This window comes from Lithobates pipiens, unplaced genomic scaffold (genome assembly GCF_037356315.1).
Source record: "Lithobates pipiens isolate NorthernLeopardFrog02 unplaced genomic scaffold, aLitPip1_a1.2 Scaffold_23, whole genome shotgun sequence".
Taxonomy (NCBI): Eukaryota; Metazoa; Chordata; class Amphibia; order Anura; family Ranidae; genus Lithobates; species Lithobates pipiens.
The window spans coordinates 314,525,187-314,548,090 of NW_027507785.1; the positions used below are offsets into that span (position 1 = coordinate 314,525,187).

General features: G+C 46.2%; 1 protein-coding gene across 1 annotated transcript in view; it reads right to left on the reverse strand.

Annotated features, from left to right (window-relative positions):
- The window catches only part of CACHD1 (cache domain containing 1), a 241,360-nt gene that overhangs the window by 94,964 nt on the left and 123,492 nt on the right, over positions 1-22,904 (reverse strand). The window contains exon 4 of the mRNA XM_077450550.1: positions 14,745-14,863. Coding sequence (XP_077306676.1) covers positions 14,745-14,863 — 119 coding nt within the window. The remainder of the gene's footprint in view (positions 1-14,744; positions 14,864-22,904) is intronic.

Below are 22,904 nucleotides of genomic sequence, written 5' to 3' on the forward strand. Positions count from 1 at the left end.
AGTCTGTCATAGGCAGGATCCCTGATTTCCTGTATATGGGATCAGAAATGATGCTGGCCTTGACTTCTATCAAAAGCAAGATCCCGGCCTTGTCTGTGTTTTTTTTCAATGGCATCTTGCTTCCCACTCTTGGTGCATAGCTTATTCAGGGGGTAACTCGTGGAAGAGGGGACAGCGGTGACATCACTGGCTCCTGTATCAGGTAAGTGACACATAATGGGCGATGCACAGTAGCCCATTATGCTTTACCTTTGCAGGGAAACAAAGAGGAAGTAAGAACGGTTTACTACTTCTTTAAGTTCATGTGAAGGCTGGAGTCCCAATACTTTTGACAACATAGTGTATGCATCTATGGGTGGCAGGGTTCTGGCAGAATGTTCATGGCACAGTGACCAAGCTGACAAAGACAGCTTGATTGTATACTAAAGATCAGGACCAGCTTCCAATCATGTGACCAATGACCGCCAATCACAGTGGTCACATGATTAGGTAGACCTTACTGCCCCAGAGGCATAATAGCCCAGTTAAAAGGATACCAAGGTTGTCAGAAAGGGGTTAATGATGTTTTATTGATTACAGATTTATTTGTATTCTATAAATCTGCCTAGAGTTCAGCTTGAAGCTAGCCTTCAATTCTCTAAATATACAAAACCTGTAAAACAATGATGAACACGGCATGATGAGCACGACACGCAATGCATACATGAACAGGGTTTGAATTTGATATGACGTAATGGAAATGATATCTGGAGCGGAGGCAGGGTACTGCAATCCATCAAACAAAGCCATTAGTGGGGACCCCTCAGCTGTCTCCAGACGTCACTGAAAAGCATTAAGACAAGTTATCTGCAGATCTGCGGAGAGATTCACTCATCACAGAGGATCACAGGGGATCTCCTTCAACAAATCACTCACCAGATAAACAGAAGAGGATGCATTATCCTCTCAGTGACATCCACAGAGATCCTGGGATGCAAGACTTCACATGCACACCTCTCCATCATATGATCTCCAGGATGGGGAGACCCCGATATCTGCAGGATGGGGAGACCCCGATATCTGCAGGATGGGGAGACCCCGATATCTGCAGGTCCTCCAGGGAAAGAGAGAAGAACTCCGGCGAGGAATATGTAACTAGCACCAGATATAAATTTTCATGTCAATGTACACTCACCGGCCACTTTATTAGGTACACCTTGTTTGGTAACACAAACTGCTAATCAGCCAATCACACAGCAGAGACACAAAGCATTTAGGCATCTAGATGTGATGAAGAGGACTTGCTGAAGTTCAAACTGAGCATCAGAATTGGGAAGAAAAGAGGATTTAAAACAGAAGTAAACCCTACTGGGTTTACTTCCTCTTTGATTCCCTGCAAAGGTAAAGCATAATGGACTACTGTGCATCGCATAGTAGCCCATTATGTGTCACTTACCTGACACAGGAGCCAGCGAAGTCACCGCTGTCCCCTGTAGTACAGAGCATCCATCTTCTCCGGGTATTGCTGCTCCGGCCACTCACAGCGCCGGAGCAGCGATGATGTCACTCCTGCGCATGCGCACAGGAGCCGCCACTAACGGCATATCTCGGGGTTTACAGAGAATGGTGGGAAAAGAGAAAATATCCAGTGAGCGGCGGTTGTGTGGAGAAAAATGCCTTATTGATGTCAAGAGGAGAATGGGCAGACTGGTTTGAGATGATAGAAAGGCAACAGTAACTGAAATAACACTCGTTACAACCAAGGTGTGCGGAATACCATATCAGAACACACAACACATCCAACCTTGAAGCAGATGGGCTGCAGCGGAAGACCACACCGGTTGCTACTCCTGTCGGCTACAATTGGCACAGGATCACCCAAATTGGACAATAGAAGATTAGAAAGACGTTACCTGGTCTGATGAGTCTGGATTTCAGCTGTGACATTCAGATGGTCGGGTCAGAATTTGGTGTAAACAACAAGAAAGCATGGATCCATCCTGCCTTGTACCACCGGGTTAGGCTGCTGGTGGTGGTGTAATGGCGTGGGGGGGGGGGATATTTTCTTGGCACACTTTGGGCCCCTTAGTACCAATTGAGCATTGTTTAAACACCACGGCCTACCTGAGTATTGTTGCTGACCATGTCCATCCCTTTATGACTACAGTGTCCCCATCTTCTGATGGCTCCTTCCAGCAGGATAATGCACCATGTCACAAAGCTCCAATCATCTCACCACTGGACAATGAGGTCCCTGTACTCCAATGGCTCCACACTCATCCAATAGAGCACCTTTGGGATGTGGTGGAACGGAAGATTCGCATCATGGATGTGCAGCTGACAAATCTGCAGCAACTGTGTGATGCCATCATGTCACCATGGAGCAAAATCTGAGGAATGTTCCCAACACCTTGTTGTATCTATGCCACCAAGAATGAAGGCAAAAGGGGGTACACTTTGGTACTAGACAGGTGTACCTAATAAAGTGGTTGGTGAGGGTATATGTTAAAGTGGAAGTAAACCCATGGATTTAAAGTAAAAAAAAAAAAAAAAAGGCATGCCGGGAATGCTAACTGCAGATTGGCTGTGCTCTCAGCCAAACTATCAAACCATCCAATGGCTGGTGTCATAACGAATCACATGTGCAGCACCATAGCAGTTGAAGATTAAACAGAGGCAAAGATGGCAGCTTCCTTGGCTGGAGTTCCACCCAAAAATGGAACTTCCGCTTTTCGGATTCCCCCCCCCCCCCCCCCCCGACCCTCCACACATTTGGCACCTTTCAGGGGGGGGGGGGGAGCAGATACCTGGCTATCTCGAATTGGTTCTTGCAGCTGGCCCCCTGGTGATGTGTCGAGGTTGATGCCCATTATCAGGGAGCTGGCTATGAGAACGAGGAAGAGACAGCCGGCTCCTGATGACTTCAGAGTAAAATGACGACGCAGGACCTGGTGTGCAGCAGCAGAGCAGTGGGTTGCTAAAGAACCAACCACTGGGAGCGCATGTTTAATCTGAAGATTGTAACACATATATAGTGCAGGAGGTATAGCGGGTCCTAATGGCCAGTCACAGAAGTCTGAGAGACGAGATATAATGATCTGCTGCAGGAGGCACTGTTCCTCATTAATCCTCGGACACGGGGGGCGGCTCCCAGCTACCCTCCAATTAAGAGTGAAACATGTTAGGTGCTTCCTACACAGGTGGCACAGTCTGTACAATGGAGGGTTTAATAAATTGGAACCATGGCTTTTAAATAGCGAGTCTCTCCCTTTCCTTTCTGAGAACTGTGGAGCATGGCAGTCTGAGGTTGTGTCCCGACAGCACCCTCACTGCTCACTCCCAACACACTGATCGAGCCATTGCCGGACCGCTCTTGGTCATTGCTTCTGATAGGGTGCCAGCAGGATGGGCTCCAGATCATCTGGCCAGGGCTGGTGCAAGGATTTTTGATACCCTAGACCAGTGATGGTGAACCTTGGCACCCCAGATGTTTTGGAACTACATTTCCCATGATGCTCATGCACTCTGCAGTGTAGTGGAGCATCATGGGAAATGTAGTTTCAAAACATCTGGGGTGCCAAGGTTTGCCATCACTGCCCTAGACGAAACCTCATTTTGCCACCACCTCTGCCCATTAATACACCACCTTTTTTAATGGAGCGACCATCAAATGCAGCCTCGCCAGCGCCCATCAAATGCAGCCTCCCCAGCGCCCATCAAATGCAGCCTCGCCAGGGCCCACCAAATGCAGCCTCGCCAGCGCCCACCAAATGCAGCCTCGCCAGCGCTCATCAATGAATGTTTGCTTGCTTCCATTCATTCGGGAGTCGGGACACAGTCAGACCACCACTGCGCCTCTGACACTATGTGTGAACGGAGCAGTGGCTGCCTGCTGATGCTGAGACTTAGATGCGTGCTGCAGAGAGAAGAATAGGGACACCAGTGGACGGGTGACCTAGGCAGCAGTGCGCTCTAGGTGGCTGCCTAGTTTGCCTAGTGGTAGTACCGGCCCTGCATCTGACCACTGTTAAAGCCAATCCTATTGCTCACATAGGAAGCTGCTCTGCCTCCCTGCATTAAACTCCATTTAAAGGGCTGCAAAATGGTAGCATGAAGGGGTTAATGAGCACAGCCCAGCAATTCAGGTAAGGGGTAACAGAAAAATGTAAAAACAGGGTGGTGAAGTTCCCTAAAATGATGCTTGGCAATTTTCAGTTAACAGAAGCTGCCATGCAACCCGCAAATGTCTGGGAGGTGGCTTTTTGCAACCATCTGGCTACAGGAGGTACAGGCCAGATTAGTTCGGCAGTCTTCTGCTTCTCCTTGAACTGTCCAGTGACAGGTTGGGGGAGGGACAAGACCTGCAAGTGTTTTTAAACTGCAAAAATAAAATAAAAAATCAGGTCTGTTTTGCTTGGCAGAGCTGTGAAAAACCCAGGAATGGATGGACAGAAACAAGTTGTTTGGCAGCTAAAACAGCCCCTCATATATTTTATCTAGGTCATTTAAAGGGTTACTAAACCCACAACAGTAAAATCAATCTGTGTATGCAGTAAAGCATGCTTGTTATACTCACTGTGGAACCTAAGGGGTTAATCCTCTGCATTGTGTAAAAAAGGCTGTTTGATGCTGTCTGCTCTGATCCTCGCCTTCTTCCACAGTCCCAAATCATCTGCTGACAGAACTGAGCCTTGGGGACAAGCTGCACATACTCAGTTTGGTGTGTATTGCTAGAGAGTTTTGAGTGCATGTGATCAGCACAGGGCCAATCAGCACTGTCCAGACAGAAGGGTCGGGGGTCCTGCAGCCTCATAGGACAGTCAGAGTAGAATGAAAAGTCATCCTACAAGCTTTAACCAGACACTGATAGAAGTCACATGACTGCTATATACTTCTGCTGAGGAAAGGCTTTTAGCAGTTTATATTGACTAAAATAATGCAATTGTACTGTGGGAGACCAGATCTGGTGACTGCAGGGGCTCCGGGGTTTAATAACGCTTTAAGCGGTTTATGAATCTGTAGAATAAGCCTGCGTACCCAATAGCAGCACGCTATCCCATGTCTGGGAACGCACGCAGGGAAACACCACAGCCAAGGTTATAGCCACAGCCCGTATTGTTCAAGCCTGAAATTAGCAGATTTACTAAACAAAGGATACAGCCTGAGCAGGGAACAGAAACTATTAGCAGGATTTAGCTGTAATCTCATCTCCTCTGTAGGTGAACGGAGATGAAAGGAGAATACAACGCAAAAAAATAAATAAAATAGTCATGACAAATAGGAGGTGTAAATGTGGTTTATGGCAACGCTTTAGAAATGCCATGCTGGAAATTACAATATTGCACTGGATCTGAAATAAACAATAAAAAATAAATGTGGGCAAGAAGGCCGTCATGCTGGATTCACAATAAAGTGCATTGAACTAGTAAGATCACAGCTCGGTGTACATTCTCACCACACCCCAACGCTGTAATAAATTAACTTCCCTGCGAATGTGCAGGATTTACATCATTCCGGCCTGGCCAATCAATACTGACCAAAAAAGAAGCTGGGTGAAGAGGTCAACATTGGTGAGGGAGTAGGGTTGCCACCTGTCCGGGATTCACCCGGGCAGTTCGGGTTTGGAATCATGTGTCCGGGCCTGAAACCCGGACACATTATTCAGACTGGACTATGCAGATGCCTAAGTAGGGATTGTTACACTCTCACACTGCCCAAAGCCAGCACTAACAACCCCCCACCCCCCCCCCCCCCCCATACACAAAGACCGGAGAAGAGAGAGGGCTTGATTTGCTCCTCTTCTTCCTCCAGCCTCTACCCCTCTGTGTCTGCCCACACTCCAATCCCCAGTGCTGTGGGAATGCCTGAGCCAGAAATTTGAAGTCCAGTAGCCTCAGATACATCATGTTGTAAAGTGCTGCTCAAACTGTTGGCGCTATATAAAACCTGTATAATAATAATAATCTGGATGACAGGTGCTGACTGCCAAGGGGTGAGTGAACTCGCCATCCATCCCTGTCTGACTGAAGTCTCTCCCCTTCATCTATCCTGCCTCCGAGTACACTAAGGTAAATCAGGGTTCTCAGAGCACCCCTTACATCAAAGTTCCCCTTTACACCAGAAGCCAGTGTGTCCCCCCTTACATCAGTCCCCTCTCTGTGCAGAGTTCTCAGTGTTCCCCCTTAAATCAGGGTTCCCAGATCATCCCTGTCAGAGTCTCCATAGTTCTCCCTTACATCAGAGTCTGCAGAGCCCCCCCCTTACAGTGTAAGGTAATTCTGCAAGTTCAGATGTAAAAGGGAACTCGTGATCAACTTCAAATTTGGCACGGAGCCAGAAGTGTTTGGCATTGCGTATTTTGACGCAATTTTCATGCGTTTTTTAACACTGCTAACACCTCGCACGTTTTGTTGCCCTTCTGCCTGCGATTCCTATATGCTCAGGTGTGAACAGGGTCTTAAACGTATGTAAAGTCATTACTTTTTTTTTTTATTATTTCAACAACGTAGAAAAGGAGATAAGACCCCCCTGTACTCTAGAGTCCTGATGTCATCAAGACCAGTGTAGGGTCCAAAGACCTGAAGGGCATGTGAGGACGGCGAGGGCCAGTATACCACCCAGGATCGTGGGGCAGCACCACCTGTCGGTGCAGGGAAGGGTCAGGTAAGTAAAACTACTTCTCCTCTCCCCTAGACAAAACGTGTTATTAACTCTTGCAATGCAGGCACAGTCCTGGTGTGACACTTCCGGGTATTTTATTACCTCTCTCAGAAATCATAATACTTCCTCTGACAAGGCCTTCATATGCTTTTCTCTCCAGAAAGGACAGAGGCATCTTTGTTCAGCCATCACCCAGGATCACCATTTACTTCCGGTATCAAGATGCCAACTCCGTGATGACACCATTATATAATGCCTGTGCAAATTAACACTCTAGGGCCCCTGGTGCCCAACTTTGGCCCCTTGCCATTTTCTCGGACCATCTCTTGTAACAAGTCCGCAGTCTCGGACCATCTCTTGTAACAAGTCCGCAGTCTCGGACCATCTCTTGTAACAAGTCCGCAGTCTCGGACCATCTCTTGTAACAAGTCCGCAGTCTCGGACCATCTCTTGTAACAAGTCCGCAGTCTCGGACCATCTCTTGTAACAAGTCCGCAGTCTCGGACCATCTCTTGAAACAAGTCCGCAGTCTCGGACCATCTCTTGAAACAAGTCCGCAGTCTCGGACCATCTCTTGAAACAAGTCCGCAGTCTCGGACCATCTCTTGAAACAAGTCCGCAGTCTCGGACCATCTCTTGAAACAAGTCCGCAGTCTCGGACCATCTCTTGTAACAAGTCCGCAGTCTCGGACCATCTCTTGTAACAAGTCCGCAGTCTCGGACCATCTCTTGTAACAAGTCCGCAGTCTCGGACCATCTCTTGTAACAAGTTCGCAGTCTCGGACCATCTCTTGTAACAAGTCCGCAGTCTCGGACCATCTCTTGTAACAAGTCCGCAGTCTCGGACCATCTCTTGTAACAAGTCCGCAGTCTCGGACCATCTCTTGTAACAAGTCCGCAGTCTCGGACCATCTCTGGTAACAAGTCCGCAGTCTCTGACCATCTCTTGTAACAAGTTTGCAGTCTCTGACCATCTCTTGTAACAAGTTCGCAGTCTCTGACCATCTCTTGTAACAAGTTCGCAGTCTCTGACCATCTCTTGTAACAAGTTCGCAGTCTCTGACCATCTCTTGTAACAAGTTCGCAGTCTCTGACCATCTCTTGTAACAAGTTTGCAGTCTCGGACCATCTCTTGTAACAAGTCCGCACTCTCGGACCATCTCTTGTAACAAGTCCGCAGTCTCGGACCATCTCTTGTAACAAGTCCGCAGTCTCAGACCATCTCTGGTAACAAGTCCGCAGTCTCTGACCATCTCTTGTAACAAGTTCGCAGTCTCTGACCATCTCTTGTAACAAGTTCGCAGTCTCTGACCATCTCTTGTAACAAGTTCGCAGTCTCTGACCATCTCTTGTAACAAGTTCGCAGTCTCTGACCATCTCTTGTAACAAGTTCGCAGTCTCTGACCATCTCTTGTAACAAGTCCGCAGTCTCTGATCATCTCTTGTAACAAGTCCGCAGTCTCTGATCATCTCTGGTAACAAGCCTGCAGTCTCTGACCATCTCTTGTATCATGCCTCCACAGTCTCTGACCATCTTTTGCATCATGTCTCTGCAGTATCTGACCAGCTCTTGTATCATGCCCATAGCCTTTGACTATATCCAGTTGTATGTTTGCTGTCTGACACTGAATAGTCACTGGATTTTTTGTTGGCCTCTTTGGTGATGTTGGAGGCTGCACTAAGTGAACTACAACTTCTCTAGTCTATTTTCTCCCTTCAGTCATGTGTTTTGTGTTTGGTTGTTTTCAGTATACAATGGTCAAATCACTGAAAGAGGATGTTTTAGCAGTTGCTACGGGCTCACATTAGGTGAACATCATACTGCAGTTTCTCCAACTGGCAAAGAGAGATAACCCAGACACTATGCACGCACACTTAGGGCATTATTACCATCGCTACTGATTGTACTTACAGTTTTAGTGCCACGATTGGCAACCAAAAATTGCGAGGTGAAGTTCTCCCCATTGGTGAGAGACATCAATAACTCCTGCCATACTCAATAAAAAAAAAAAAAAATGGCTGGGAGTTCTACTAAAAAAACAAAATAGGGGGGGCTGTTAAAAAAAGGAAAAAGAAAACTTGAGCCGGGCCTCTGGGCCAGCTTGCAATGTTTATAAAAAAGTATTCATTTCCATGTGCTGCTCCACTCCTCCATCATCTCCCACTGAGCTGAATATGACCCCGGCAGAGATACATATCACTAATCTACCTTCTCTTTATTAAAGACCCTCCATAAACATCATCAGTCACTTTATTTATAGAAGTGAAGTATTTACACCCGAGATGAGTCCACTTTCTAGCTGCCTAAAAGACGGATTGAAGACATGAACTTTGGAACCCGTAGTTAAATTATAAACAGTCCCTAAGTGCCTGGAGCGCAGCCTCTAGACTCCGTAAACAGTCGCCGCGTAATGGCCTATGGTACATGAACTTAATCCAAGATAGTGTACAGGCGACTTTCATTGAGCTACAGCCAAAATTCTTTTCAAAACACTGCAAGGCTTTTTTTTTTTTTTTTTTTTTAATACATAAATTTTTTTTTAATGGAATTCCCAAATTATTTACATTTTTTATGCTTTTTTTTTTTTCTCAGAGTGAAGAGCTTCACAGAGCATGAAAGGAACATTAACCACTTCAGTTTTACCCCTTTCATGACCAGGCCATTTTTTTTTCCTATTCAGCACTGCGCTACGTTAACTGGCAATTTCTCAGTCGTGAAACGCTGCATCCAAATTAAATGTATAGATTTTTTATATTTTTTTTTTACAAAAATAGAGCTCTCTTTTGGTGGAATTTGATCAGCACTGGGTGTTTTATTGTTTGCTATATAAAAACGGAACAAAAACCCCAAAAGATTTAGAAAATTGTTTGTTTTTTTGTTTTGTTTTTTCCTACTTTGTTATAAAACATATCCAATAAAATCAAATTTCTTCATAAATTTAGGCTAAAATGTATTTTGCTACATCTTTGTTTTTTAAAAAAATAAATAAAAAAATAAATAAAAAAACCCCAATAAGTGTATATTAATTTGTTGGTGTGAAAGTTATAGCGTCTACAAACTATGGCACATATATATTTTAAAATGTATCAATCCTGATGTACTGAAGGCTTATTACATTTCTTGAGGGCCTTAACTGTTTGCCAACCGGCTCACGCCGATATACGTCGGCAGAAGGGCACTTACAGGCATATTAACATACATGTATATTGCCCTTTAAGAAGCAGTTTGGGGTTTGTTTGTTTTATTTTTTTGCGTATTTTTTTATTTATTTTTTTGCGTTTTTTTTTTGTAGCAAAATACATTTTAGCCTAAATTTATGAAGAAATTAGATTTTATTGGGTATGTTTTATAACAAAGTACATTTTAGCTTAAATTTATGAAGATTAATTTATTAAGAAATTAGATTTTATTGGATATGTTTTATAACAAAGTAGGAAAAAACAAAACAAAAAAAACAAAAACAATTTTCAAAATCTTTGGGGTTTTTGTTCCGTTTTATATAGCAAACAATAAAACACCCAGTGCTGATCAAATACCACCAAAAGAAAGCTCTATTTTTGTCAAAAAAAATCTATACATTTAATTTGGATGCAGCATTTCACGACTGAGAAATTGCCAGTTAACGTAGCGCAGTGCTGAATAGGAAAAAATGGCCTGCTCTTTTGCCAGCCAAATGGTCCGGGGCTAAAGTGGTTAAACTGAACGTAAAGTCTGAAGATTTTTTTATCTTCATGCATATCTTCTGTGTAGAGCAGCCCCTCCACCCCAAATACTTACCTGAGCCCCATTCTCTATCCAGCGATGTCCACGAGTGAATAGGCCATCTGATTGGCTCCTGATCTCCCTCCTGATTGGCTGAGAAACAGCAGTGGCGCCATTGGCTGCCGCTGTTGTTGCTCAATTTTAGTTTAGCCAATCAGGAGAGAGAGAGAGAGAGAGAGGGGGCCGGGCCGAACCGCAGCTCTTTGTCTATATGGACACAGGGAGCTGTTGCTTGGCTGCCCACATAGCAAGCTTCTTGCTGTGGGGACACTCAACAGGGAGGGAGGGGCCAGGAGCACCAGCCAGGGACCCGAGAAGAGGAGGATAGGGTTTGCTCTGTGCAAAACCCCTGCACAGGGCAGGTAAGTATGACATGTTTGTTATTTTAATAGAAAAAAAAATTACTTTAAAATGCCAGGACAGTAGAAATAGCCCCAACTTCACCCCCTTTTCGGGAAAGTAGGCAGCCTGAGTTTTTTGAAGTTGCAATTTTTGCCCACTAATTTTTGTAAATTGAAGAAATAATATTTTTTTTTTTTCACAAACTGTCACCAGTGCAGTACACTGTCATCATATGACTGGTGTGGCGGTGATCAGGGATACTGACTGGTGACAGTATGTTAAAAAAATAATAATAATTAATTCAATTTTTTTTTACCATTTTTTTATTTTTTAACATATTTTCATCTCATCAGAGTAGTTCAGTGTCGCCATATTAACAAGGCGCCGAAGGCGATAGGGTAACGGGATCCACAAGCCGCTATAATTGGCCTCTGCAGCAAGGTGCACATGGAAGGCAGGGGCGGACTGACCATTAGGGCAGTCGGGCGCGGACCGAGGGCCCGGTGTCCAGCAGGGGGCCCCACGGTGTTTGCAACCGCCCGTAGAGTTAACCCCTTTTTGGAGCTGGCCATTAAAATCTATTATGGGCATCGATGCCCGCAAAAAAGATGGCCGCAAGCCGACCATGGAATGGCGCATGCGCTGTTCCAAAGCCGACCGGGCTCGGGAAAGTTCGTACGCGCTCGGCTGGGCACCGCATGCGCAGTAACGTAATGGCGCCTCCCGGCGCCATTTTCGAATAGACGATCGGGACACTGGCAGAGCAGCCGAGCAGGGGTGAGTACTGAGGAGGGAAGAGGAGAGTAAAACTGTGGGTAAACTCTGTGAGTGAGAGCGGAGGACATCACTGGGAGCCCGGAGGTGGCGGAGGGTGAAGCTGTGGCATGCAGGGGAGGGACAGAGACTAATGTGTTCTGTCAACTATCATATTACTTCTCCACATCATCAGTGCTGTGTCTTCCTCCTGTGCCCCTTTCACCTCTCCACAGGTCAGAGAAGCACTGTGCTGCCCTGACCAGTGGAGAGGTGAAAGGGGCACAGGAGGAGGACACAGCACACTGATCATGTGGAGAAGTAGTGATGGTGGACAGAGGAGGAGGCTACTGTGAGGAGGACACTATCATGTCTTCAACCTCTGTCCCCCTCCTGCAGTATGTCCGCAACCTCTGTCCCCCTCCTGCAGTATGTCCGCAACCTCTGTCCCCCTCCTGCAGTATGTCCGCAACCTCTGTCCCCCTCCTGCAGTATGTCCGCAACCTCTGTCCCCCTCCTGCAGTATGTCCGCAACCTCTGTCCCCCTCCTGCAGTATGCCCACAACCTCTGTCCACCTCCTGCAGTATGTCCGTAGCCTCTGTCCACCTCCTGCAGTATGTCCACAGCCTCTGTCCACCTCCTGCAGTATGTCCGCAGCCTCTGTCCACCTCCTGCAGTATGTCCGCAGCCTCTGTCCACCTCCTGCAGTATGTCCGCAGCCTCTGTCCACCTCCTGCAGTATGTCCGCAGCCAGTGTCCACCTCCTGCAGTATGTCCGCAGCCTCTGTCCACCTCCTGCAGTATGTCCGCAACCTCTGTCCACCTCCTGCAGTATGTCCGCAAACTCTGTCCACCTCCTGCAGTATGTCCGCAACCTCTGTCCACCTCCTGCAGTATGTCCGCAACCTCTGTCCACCTCCTGCAGTATGTCCGCAACCTCTGTCCACCTCCTGCAGTATGTCTGAAGCCTTTGTCCACCTCCTGTATCATGTCCGCAGCATCTGACCATCTCTTGTCTTTTATCATGTCTGCAGCTCTCTGCCCCCATCCCAGGGATCCCCCTCTGCCCCCATCCCAGGGATCCCCCTCTGCCCCCATCCCAGGGATCCCCCTCTGCCCCCATCCCAGGGATCCCCCTCTGCCCCCATCCCAGGGATCCCCCACTGGCCCCCTTCCCAGGGATCCCTCTCTGCTTCCATCCTAGGGGTCCAGGGGTTTACACATGTTGCAGCCTCAGCAAAAATTATACACACTGTCACGCTTGGCATGGGGCTTGCTCTGCAAAGGTTGTGCAACCTTATCCAGTACAGTGACCAAGTGGCTAAAGCAGGCTATAAGGAGGGGTTAACCTGCTTTAACCCCTTGGATCTCACACTAGCATGATGCTACTGCGTGCATTACACATTGTTGCTGGGTGTTTGCAGAGTGGCCCTATTCACTTGATTGGGTCATGATCATCCACCAAAAGCAACAGGGGGTATAATTCCTGCCGCAGCATGTGTACATCCTCAGCTGCTGCCTCTACAGCTAAAGGGGGTAGAGACCAATGTATGTAATGTGGGCAGTGTGGCTGGGACACAGGGGGGGCCCCATGATCTCCTATTGCCCGGGGGCCCCATGAGTTGTCAGTCCGCCCCTGATGGAAGGACAATAGCACATCACACACAACCAAAAGATTTCCCAGCACACCTACCGACCAGGCTCAATAGAAAATATAAAACATATCAAATGTTTAAACTGAGAAAATGTACCATTTTAAAAATAAAATGCTGTCCCATTATTGCCTGATATAGGATTATAACTGCTCAACAGTCCTGGGTTGTCTCTCATATTTTTTGTTTCAAGATGCACCAAATATTTTCAATTGGTGAAAGGTCTGGACTGTAGGCAGGCCAATTAAGCACCCAGACTCTTCTACTAGGATACAAAATCCATGCACTTGTCATAGATGCAGTATTTTTCTGCTGAAACATGCAAGGGCTTCTCCGAAAAATACATTGTCTGGGAGCATATGCTGCTCTAAAACCTGGATATATCCATCAGCATTGAAGGCATCTTTCCAGATGTACGAGCTACCCATTCCATACTCGCTAATGCACCGCAACACATTAGAGCATAAAATAACTATAAAAGAAAAAAAGATGACGTATCCCACATAATTCATTGCAGAGCTAGATTCTGATGAATTGATTGTGGGCACCTGGCAACAAGGACTATGGAGGGCATTGAGCACCCAATTTCTGTGGGAAAAAAAATGCCACAAATGCTAATACACAGGCCTAGGCTTCAGCAGCCCTCCCTACTACCAGGAATGTACTTTGCTGTGGACCTAAAAGCTTTCATATGAGTACAAAGCCCTCCTGTACTGGGCATGGGTCCCATCAGTTTAAAAGGGGGCTCAGGCACCTGCTGAGCAGGAGGGCTGGCTGCACTGTCTTTGTCAGTTGTACTGCAGGGGGACTGGTTCTAGCATATGCACCCCTTCCATCTGTTGTCCAGGCTCCCCGTGTGCCACTTTCCCCCAGAAAGCTGCCAGCTTCCCTTCTTTCCCACTGGCAGCTGCTTCGGGCACACAGGGGGATGCTTCAGGATGGAGAGCAGGGGAAGGGGTCTGTAAATATCATTTACTGGCTCCTTTGTTTCCTGAGCGAACACAGTGAGCGATCGGTACTAATCACTCCTGTGTCCATTCATCGCTGTAGCATATGCACTATGCTTCAGTGATGAATTTGTGAATGAACAGAAAGCCTCTGAGTACTTTCTATTCATTCATCTGAGCGGCTGAGGCTACAGAGAAAGGGCCCAATACATTTACATCCCCGGTCACTTTCGGCCAAGCGAAGGGGGCCCTGTCAAGTAGGCTGTATAGGGCCCAGTGATGTCCAACAGCAGCCCCTTTTCTGAAATCCATTACCTCCTTATGAATTATAATTCAGTATAATGCTTTATTTTGATGTGGGAACACATTATTGATGTATGCTGCAGCTGTAGTACAGTTTATTACCTTATCAAGTGTAGTACACTTACTTGAATTAAGGCAGCACACTGAATTTTTTTTATATTTTTTATTTTTTTGTTGTCTGGTTATACACAAGTCGATCGATAGATGGATTACAAATGTCTGAATACTGAAACAGTTTTCTGATACTGAAAAGTAGAGAGCCAACATACACTTTTCTTTTCCTCTAAATAAGCACAGAATACATAATAACTCGCTCACTTGCAACAAACAATAATGATACGAACCGGAGTTTAGGTCCCTCCCAGGATTAAACGCTCGGCTGTTCACCATCGTGGTCAGCGTCGTGGACAGCCTGTCGCAGCTGATAGTTTTGGAGACGTTGGTGTTGAAATTTCCATCAAAACTGCAACAGAGAAAAGAAAAAAATAAATAAGAGATATCGTCTTTGCAATCTCTTGTAGATAAAATGGCCATAACCTGTATCAAAACTAGCGTTCAATGTAAACAACTAATAGAGTGCAGGGGAAACATTTTTTTTCTCTAGATCTGATTTGGTATTCAAAAGACAAAAGTTAGCACTGAGCTCCAACTAAAAAAAAATTAAGTTTTGGGGGGGATACAGCACTGTCAATTAACCTCCAATGCATGGGTGCTTAACCTGTGGCACTGCAGCTGTTGGAGAACTACAAGTCCCATCATGCCTCTGCCTTTGGGAGTCATACTTGTAACTGTTAGCCTTCAAATGCCTTATGGCACCTATGTTCTAATGAATAGTATTTCTCTTGTCTTGCAGATTACTTTACAAAATCTTCCCGTCAGTGAAGCCGCATACTACAAACAGCAATGATTTCCAGGGCTGCGGGAACAAAGCAGCGACTACAACAGTAAAAGATCCTGTCATCTCCCCTTAACCAATAAAAAAAAAAAAAAACTCCTTTGTTTTCTATTTATAGAATGCAAGGCAGTCTATGATTGGAGAGAAGATCCTGTCATTTATCTGACCCTCCTCTCCCCTTGCTCATTCACAGAACACACCTTCTTTTTCAGTTTTAGCCCCCAGCTTTTCAGCCCCCAGTGGTGACACTTAGGCATGACAATATTTACTTTAAAGGAGATATTTCATAAGAAAATGTAAAAATTCCTTAGAAAACTCCACTTAGCTTTCCCGCCGCAGGGTTTTCTGTGGTAAAAACCAACAGACCCAATCTTCACCCTTCACGGTGGGTTCCGTTAACAAACCTTCAGGAACTAGGGACCCTCAGGGAACCCACAATCCTGGACCTGTAAAAAGCATCCCGCCAGTATAACTTTATAGCCTTAATACCAAGTACTGGATCCCAGGGTCCAACTCTCTAAAAAGAGAAGCATTACAGGAAAAACCTAATTTCTTCAGATACGAGGCCCGGGTACCATTCAATTCGGCCTAAGAGACACTCTGAATGGATCCAGCTGCATGGCTAGCCCCAGCAAGGGTTGACCAACACCTAAGACACTGGTGAAAAAACAGATACTCCCAGTAGTGGGAGGGGTTATATAAGGAGGCAACTTCCTGTTTAGGGTGTGCCAGCGTCCGGCACCTGAAGGTGGACTGTAACCCACATAGTAATTACTATGGCTCTGTGTCCCGTGATGTACGATTGAAGAAAGGTCAGAACCTCTCAGGTTTTTAACAGTGGGGGCTGGTGACAATATTTGGGGGGCTGCGGCAAACAAACCTGGCCCCCTTACTCGCACTACTCGCCTTACCTTGGGAGGACGATGTGGTGCTGGATCCAGGGTAAGGCTCCTGGAAGCTGTAGGGGCTACTGCTGCCCCTCCGCCCCTATACCTGCTGCAGCTTGCTGAGGTAAGAGCTGAGGCCATTGCTTCTCCTCCCGGACAAACAGGAAACGGGTCCTGAGACCCGATTGGCCAGGAGTTCTAAGACTCCTGCTTCCTGATTGGCCCGGGAGGAGGAGCAGGAAGACAATAGTGAATATTAATTCGCTAATGTCACACAACTGGGTGGGCTGGGGGGGGTGCAATGCTCTGCACACCCCCCCCCCCCCCGAGCCCACCCTTTTTGAAGCCAATTAGAGCCCCAGGCTCTAAAAAAACACTCCCACTGGAATCCATACATCCAGCGCCCTGCATGGAGATTAGGGGGCCGGGTGCATGGATTAGGGGGGGCGCGCCCCTGCTGGAGCAGCCACCACTGGTTTTTAATATGATCTGTGTCCCCACTGATACTTCCATACACTTTTACCGACACAGAAACACAGCAATGGGGTCCTAGAAGGCAAAACAAACCTGACAAAACATCTAACTTTTCCCCACTCTGTCCTAAATGGAGGTGGACCTGGGTTCTCAGCCACAGCAGCTGGTGAAAATTGGGTAAGGCCTCTTTTAAACGGGGCAGACTCGGTCAAGTGGATCCGCACGCTCAGCAGGGGGGAGGATCTCTCCGCTGATCCCCGCTGAGCAGGCGGATGACAAGTCCATGTCCGCTCCGCTATGCAGAGCGGACATGGACACAGCCCGCTATTCTTTATGGGGCAATTGGATGGAAACAGACCGCCTGTCTGTTTCCACCTGTCATCTGATCGATGGATGGCGAACGTATTCCCCATCTGTCAGATTTTAGCAGACCGGATCAGATGCCGGCGGGTGCATTGAAGATGCCTTTTAGTTGGCTCCACAAAGGGCTCAGCTCTCAACACCTCAACCACTTCCAACACCATGAAACCAAACTGATGCCACTTAGGACCTTTATCGAAAGGGAAGGCAGCTAGGCTGATAAAGGTTAGCTTTACGCCAGCAAAAGAATAAAAACCAAAACTGACCAATGTATAGAGTATGGGTGAAAGGCCTATGAAAAGATCTCTATGCTTTCATGTTCATAAAGCTCTTGTACCGATATTAATTGTGCACATCTGAGAAGAGGAAACACATGGGCCTGCACTAGTCTACTACTATACAAGTAAAAAAAACCTGAGCGGCTTTTGCCAAGGTGTAAAAAACAATGCCTTTTTTTTTTTTTTTACAGGGATGGTCCCAGCAGGGCTTAAAACGCACAGGGGGAGCAAACATGTAGTACAAAACGCCGCAGCGCAACGCCGTCAATTAGGAGAAAAAGCAACAAAGAACCAACAGCTTCAGACAGTCGAAAGTACACACCGTATAAAACACACGGCGGCTCAAAAACAAGAACGTCTGAGCTTCAAAGACGGCAGAAACAGCATGGCGCTTCCCCTAAGAGTTAAAAATAACGGTGGAGAGGAGGGGAAACAATTTTCCTTGCGAGCTAAATGACACTGACGACAAAAGAACCGTGAAAAAAATAAAAAAATAAAAAAGAAATAATACAGCCTATCTGCCCAGGAAAGGCAAGAAAACACATATATAGAACTGTAATTGGTTTCTTCACTGACTTTCAAGAGATCAAAAAGCAGCCTGAAAATCATTTTCAAGGGAAGTTGCATTTAGAACAAGGAGGGGAAAAAAATAAAATAAAAAAATGACGGGAGGGAAGAGAAAAGTGCCTTCTGGATTCAGTTTAATGAAGAACTGATCGAAAAAGTGCCTCCCAGGGGAGAAAACAGCACCGTGACGCCCACTTTGATCCGCTTCCCTCCGAGATGCCCCACTCCCTGGTAGCCTCCACCATGCTAGACTTGACTGACAGCTGCTCTGATGTAGTGCTGGCTTTGAACTTCAGAAACTTAATTCCCATCAGGCTGCAGTCATTTTCATCCCCCTCCCCCCACCAACCAGGATTTACAAGCTGGGAGATCGGCAGTGCGGAAGATGAAATGAGCTTGCAGGAGCTTTTGAATCGGAACATCAAGCTTCGGCTGAGGGCTTTTTTTTTTTTTGATGTGGCCTTGGTTCACACCGTAAACCAGTGGATTTGGGTTTCGAAGTAAAGAAAAAAAAAAATCTATTGCACAAAAAAAAAAAAAAAAAAAAATATTTAAAGACCGTTAAAAGGGAAACAATAGTTTGTATAGACTGAGGACATGTCCGAGTTACTGACAATGCAAGTCATTTTGTAGTATTTTTTTACGTATTTGTATTTCAGATTCAATACCAAATGAGGAGAGGCACCAAGGATTCACCTTTATGCAAGACAGTGCAATCAGCATCAAATGAGGATGGGTACTAATATTTAAGATCATTTAATTAAATTTATATAATTGTATTATTTATTTTGTATTATTTTAGATATTTTTCAATTGTTTTATATGAAAAGGGGTTCGTGTTTTTTCACCTTAATGCATAGGGTGCAAAAAAAAAAAAACGCCCCAAAAAAAAAAACCTGGACCCCTCGAACTTGACCCATGGGGGATGTACTGCCTCTCTGCCCGGGAGTTCTCGAATCTTAATTGGATAGATTGATAGCAGCGCAGCCATTGGCTCCCGCTGCTGTCAATCAAACCCAATGACGCGAGCGCCAGGGGGTGCAGACAAGTCCTGCATTCGGCCTCTATGGACGCCGAATGCTGGACTCAGGAGCGCGCCCGCATGAGGTAACACCCCTCCCCCCCGGAAAGGGCTTCTCTCAGGGAGTTAAAAGGGAAACAATAGTTTGTAAAGTCTGAGGACATGTCCGAGTTATAGCACTGACAATGCAAGTCATTTTGTAGTATTTTTTATTTTTTTTCAGTTTTGGCATTTCAGCTGCAATACCAAATGAGGAGAGAGGCACTAGGGCAGTGATGTTGAACCTTGGCTCCCCAGATGTTTTGGAACTACATTTCCCATAATGCTCATCTACTCTGCAGAGTGCATGGGCATCATGGGAAATGTAGTTCCAAAACATCTGGGGTGCCAAGGTTCACCATCACTGCACTAGGGATTCACCTTTATGCAAGACAGTGCAATCAGTATCAAATGAGGATGGGTACTAATATTTAATATCATTTAATTTAATTTATATAAATTGTATTATTTATTTTGTATTATTTTAGATATTTTTCTATTGTTTTATATGAAAAGGGGTTCGTGTTTTTTCACCTTAATGCATAGGGTGCAAAAAAAAAAACGCCCCAAAAAAAAACCTGGACCCCTCGAACTTGACCCACGGGGGATGTACTGCCTCTCTGCCCGGGGTTCTCGAATCTTAATTGGATAGATTGATAGCAGCGCAGCCATTGGCTCCCGCTGCTGTCAATCAAACCCAATGACTCGAGCGCCAGGGGTTGCGGACAGTCCTGCATTCGGCCTCTATGGACGCCGAATACTGGACTCAGGAGCGCACCCCATGGAAAGGGCTTCTCTCAGGGAGTTAAAAGGGAAACAATAGTTTGTATAGACTGAGGACATGTCCGAGTTATAGCACTGACAATGCAAGTCATTTTGTAGTATTTTTTTTTTTTTTTTTTTAGCATTTCAGCTTCAATACCAAATGGGGGGAGGCACTAGGGATTCACCTTTATGCAAGACAGTGCAATCAGTATCAAATGAGGATGGGAACTAATATTTAATATCATTTAATTTATATAAAATTGTATTATTTTAGATATTTTTCTATTGTTTTATATTAAAAGGGTTCGCGTTTTTTCATCCTATGCATGAAGGTGAAAAAACACCAGGCAGTGAACGCTGCCCCCCCCCCCCGTTATACTTACCTGACCCCTCGAACTTGACCCACGGAGACGCGCTGCCTCTCTGCCTGGCGTTCTCGGCTATTGATTGGATAGATTGATAGCCGCGCAGCCATTGGCTCCCGATGCTGTCAATAAAATCCAATGACGTGAGCACTGGGGGAAGGGGCCAAGTCCTGCATTCGGCCTCTAGGGACGCCGAATGCTGGACTCGGGAGCGCCCTCCCAAGGTAACCCACCCCCCCCCCCCCCCCCCGGGAGAGCGCTTCTTTCAGGGGGTTATGTGCTGTGGGGAGGAGCCGTGAGAGCCGCCGAGGGACCCCAGAAGGATCGGAGCCACTATGTGCAAAATGAGCTGCACAGTGGAGGTAAGTATGATATGTTTGTTATTAAAAAAACAAACAAAAAAACAAGCAAACCAACCTTTAGTGTCACTTTAATTTTGTATAAAGGGGGGCCCAGGGCTGTTTCCCCTTTTGCCCTCTTATAAATCCGGCACTGACTATATGCCAGTCAGAGCACTCAGCACCGATACCAAATTTAAGTGCGGTCGTCTAGACACATGATCAAAGAGGGTTAAAAACCTCTTCCCTCGGCTTTCTCAGTATAGTAAATCGGCAACACACAGCCGGCATGTGGCCACACTGTGTACAAAATGCTGCCGACTGCCTTATGTGACCCCAATGAAAGGGATTGAAGGCCAGGAGGGACCTCTGTATCAGGCAAGAGTAACAAGTCAACAATTACCATTTCATTATCTTGATCGGAAGCTAGTACGGAAGCTGCGCTACCCTATTGCATGTACCATAGGCATCTGTATATTTTAAAGTGCTAATAGTGCATGAACGTGTACAAATTACAATAAGTGCAACAATTAGATCCAATTTGTGCAATGTATATATGCATAAAGTGCATAAAAAGTGCTTGTACATAAAAGACTAGACTATTATTATTATACAGGATTTATACAGCACCAACAGTTTACTCTGCGCTTTAGAACTTCAAGGCAGACAGTACAAATACAATACACTTAATACAGGAGGAATCAGACGGCTCTGCTCCTTAGAGCTTACAATCTAAGAGGGAGTGTCAAGAGATGTAAGAGGTAATAACTGTGGGGGGATGTGCTGATGGAGAAAAATAAATGCACAGTTGTTAGGTGGGGGCCAGATAGGCTTCTCTGAAAAGATGAGCTTTCAGGGATCGTCTGAAAGTGGACAAAAGTAGGAGAAAGTCGGAGAGATTGGGGTAGGAGGGCATTCCAGAGGATGGGAGAGGCTCAGAAGAAGTCCTGGAGGCGGGCATGGGAAGAGGTGACAAGGGAAGTAGGGAGCAGGAGGTCCTGGGAGGAAGAGAACGGTTTGGTTGGTATTTTGAGACCAGGTTAGTGATGTAGTTGGGGGCAGAGTTGTGAATGGCTTTGTAAGTTGTTAGTATCTTGATTTTAATTCATTAAGTGACTGGCAGCCAATGGAGGGATTGGCAGAGCGGTGTAGCAGATGCCGAGCGGTTTGTAAACCTCAACAAAGTACCAAGAAAACCATCAGCAAAAAGAAAACAAAATTAAATAAAATGAATTAAAATTCCATAAAATTAGATCCAAGTATGTTCCCAGTGAGGGCAGTGAAGGTAATTCCTCAAGGAAATTCCATACAAAAGGTGCTTCGTGCACATGGAAATATATCACTGCAAACCTCTGTGCAAGCTCCCACCAGGGTTCACACTCACCCGCAGGTGTGAACCCCCTAGGTTTATACCTAGGCAGGTGTACAAGGCTTCTAAGTAATGCTGTGGCACCCGGAGATATGTAGACCACATCCTTTGATCCAACTCAGAGAAAAAGCAAAACCATAGGAGATATCATAGAGCAGTATTGTTGATTTAAAATGTGCATTATAGCGGAGTTCCACCCAAAAACGGAACTTCCGCTTTAAGGGAAGGTGACTCCCTGACATGCCACATTTGGCATGTAATTTTTTTTGGGGGGGGGGGGGAGGGAGCATAAACCCTCTTTTTAGAAAGTTCCAGCTCCTATTTCCTCCCGGGGCACCAGAAGGAAGATCGCCTTGATCACCTCTCCCCCCTCCCTCTCGGCAATCATCGGAGACACGTCACAGGTCCCAGATGATTGCCCGGGCCAGTCACAGCGTGGCTCGCGCATGGGCAGTGTGCGCCCGGCTGTGAAGCCACGGCCAGGCGCCCACAGTGACAGTGCCAGCGCCGCAGAGAGGAGGGGGAGATTAGCGGGGCTTCATTCCCCCGCATCCCTGGACCCTGGGACAGGTTAGTGTCAGATTATTAAAAGTCAGCAGCTGCAGTATTTGTAGCTGGTGACTTACATTTTTTTTTTTGTTGGAACTCCGTTTTACTGTAAAATGATGTTCACTCACAAGATAGGTGGCGTGTCTCAGCACCAGGAATAATCTGCCCATTTAATGAAAAACTGCTGCCGCTCCACAATCCCCTGGAGTCGGCGTACGTTAAACGTATGTAGGCCGGTGATGGCGGACCTTGGCACCCCAGATGTTTTGGAACTACATTTCCCATGATGCTCATGCACTCTGCAGTGCAGTTGAGCATCATGGGAAATGTAGTTCCAAAACATCTGGGGTGCCAAGGTTCGCCATCACTGCACTAGCCGGAAGTGACGCAATGTGTGACAGATGAGCCCATCCCTACGCGTTTCATCAGGAGGCACCTAGTGGGTCCAGACTTGTGGGTGAGTGTGCACCCTGGTGGGAGCTTGCAATGGCGATTTGCCGTGATGTATGCATGTGCACGGAGCACCTTTGCATGGAATTTACTTGAGGAATTGCCCTCACTGGGAACATGCTTGGCTCTAATTTTATGGACTTTATT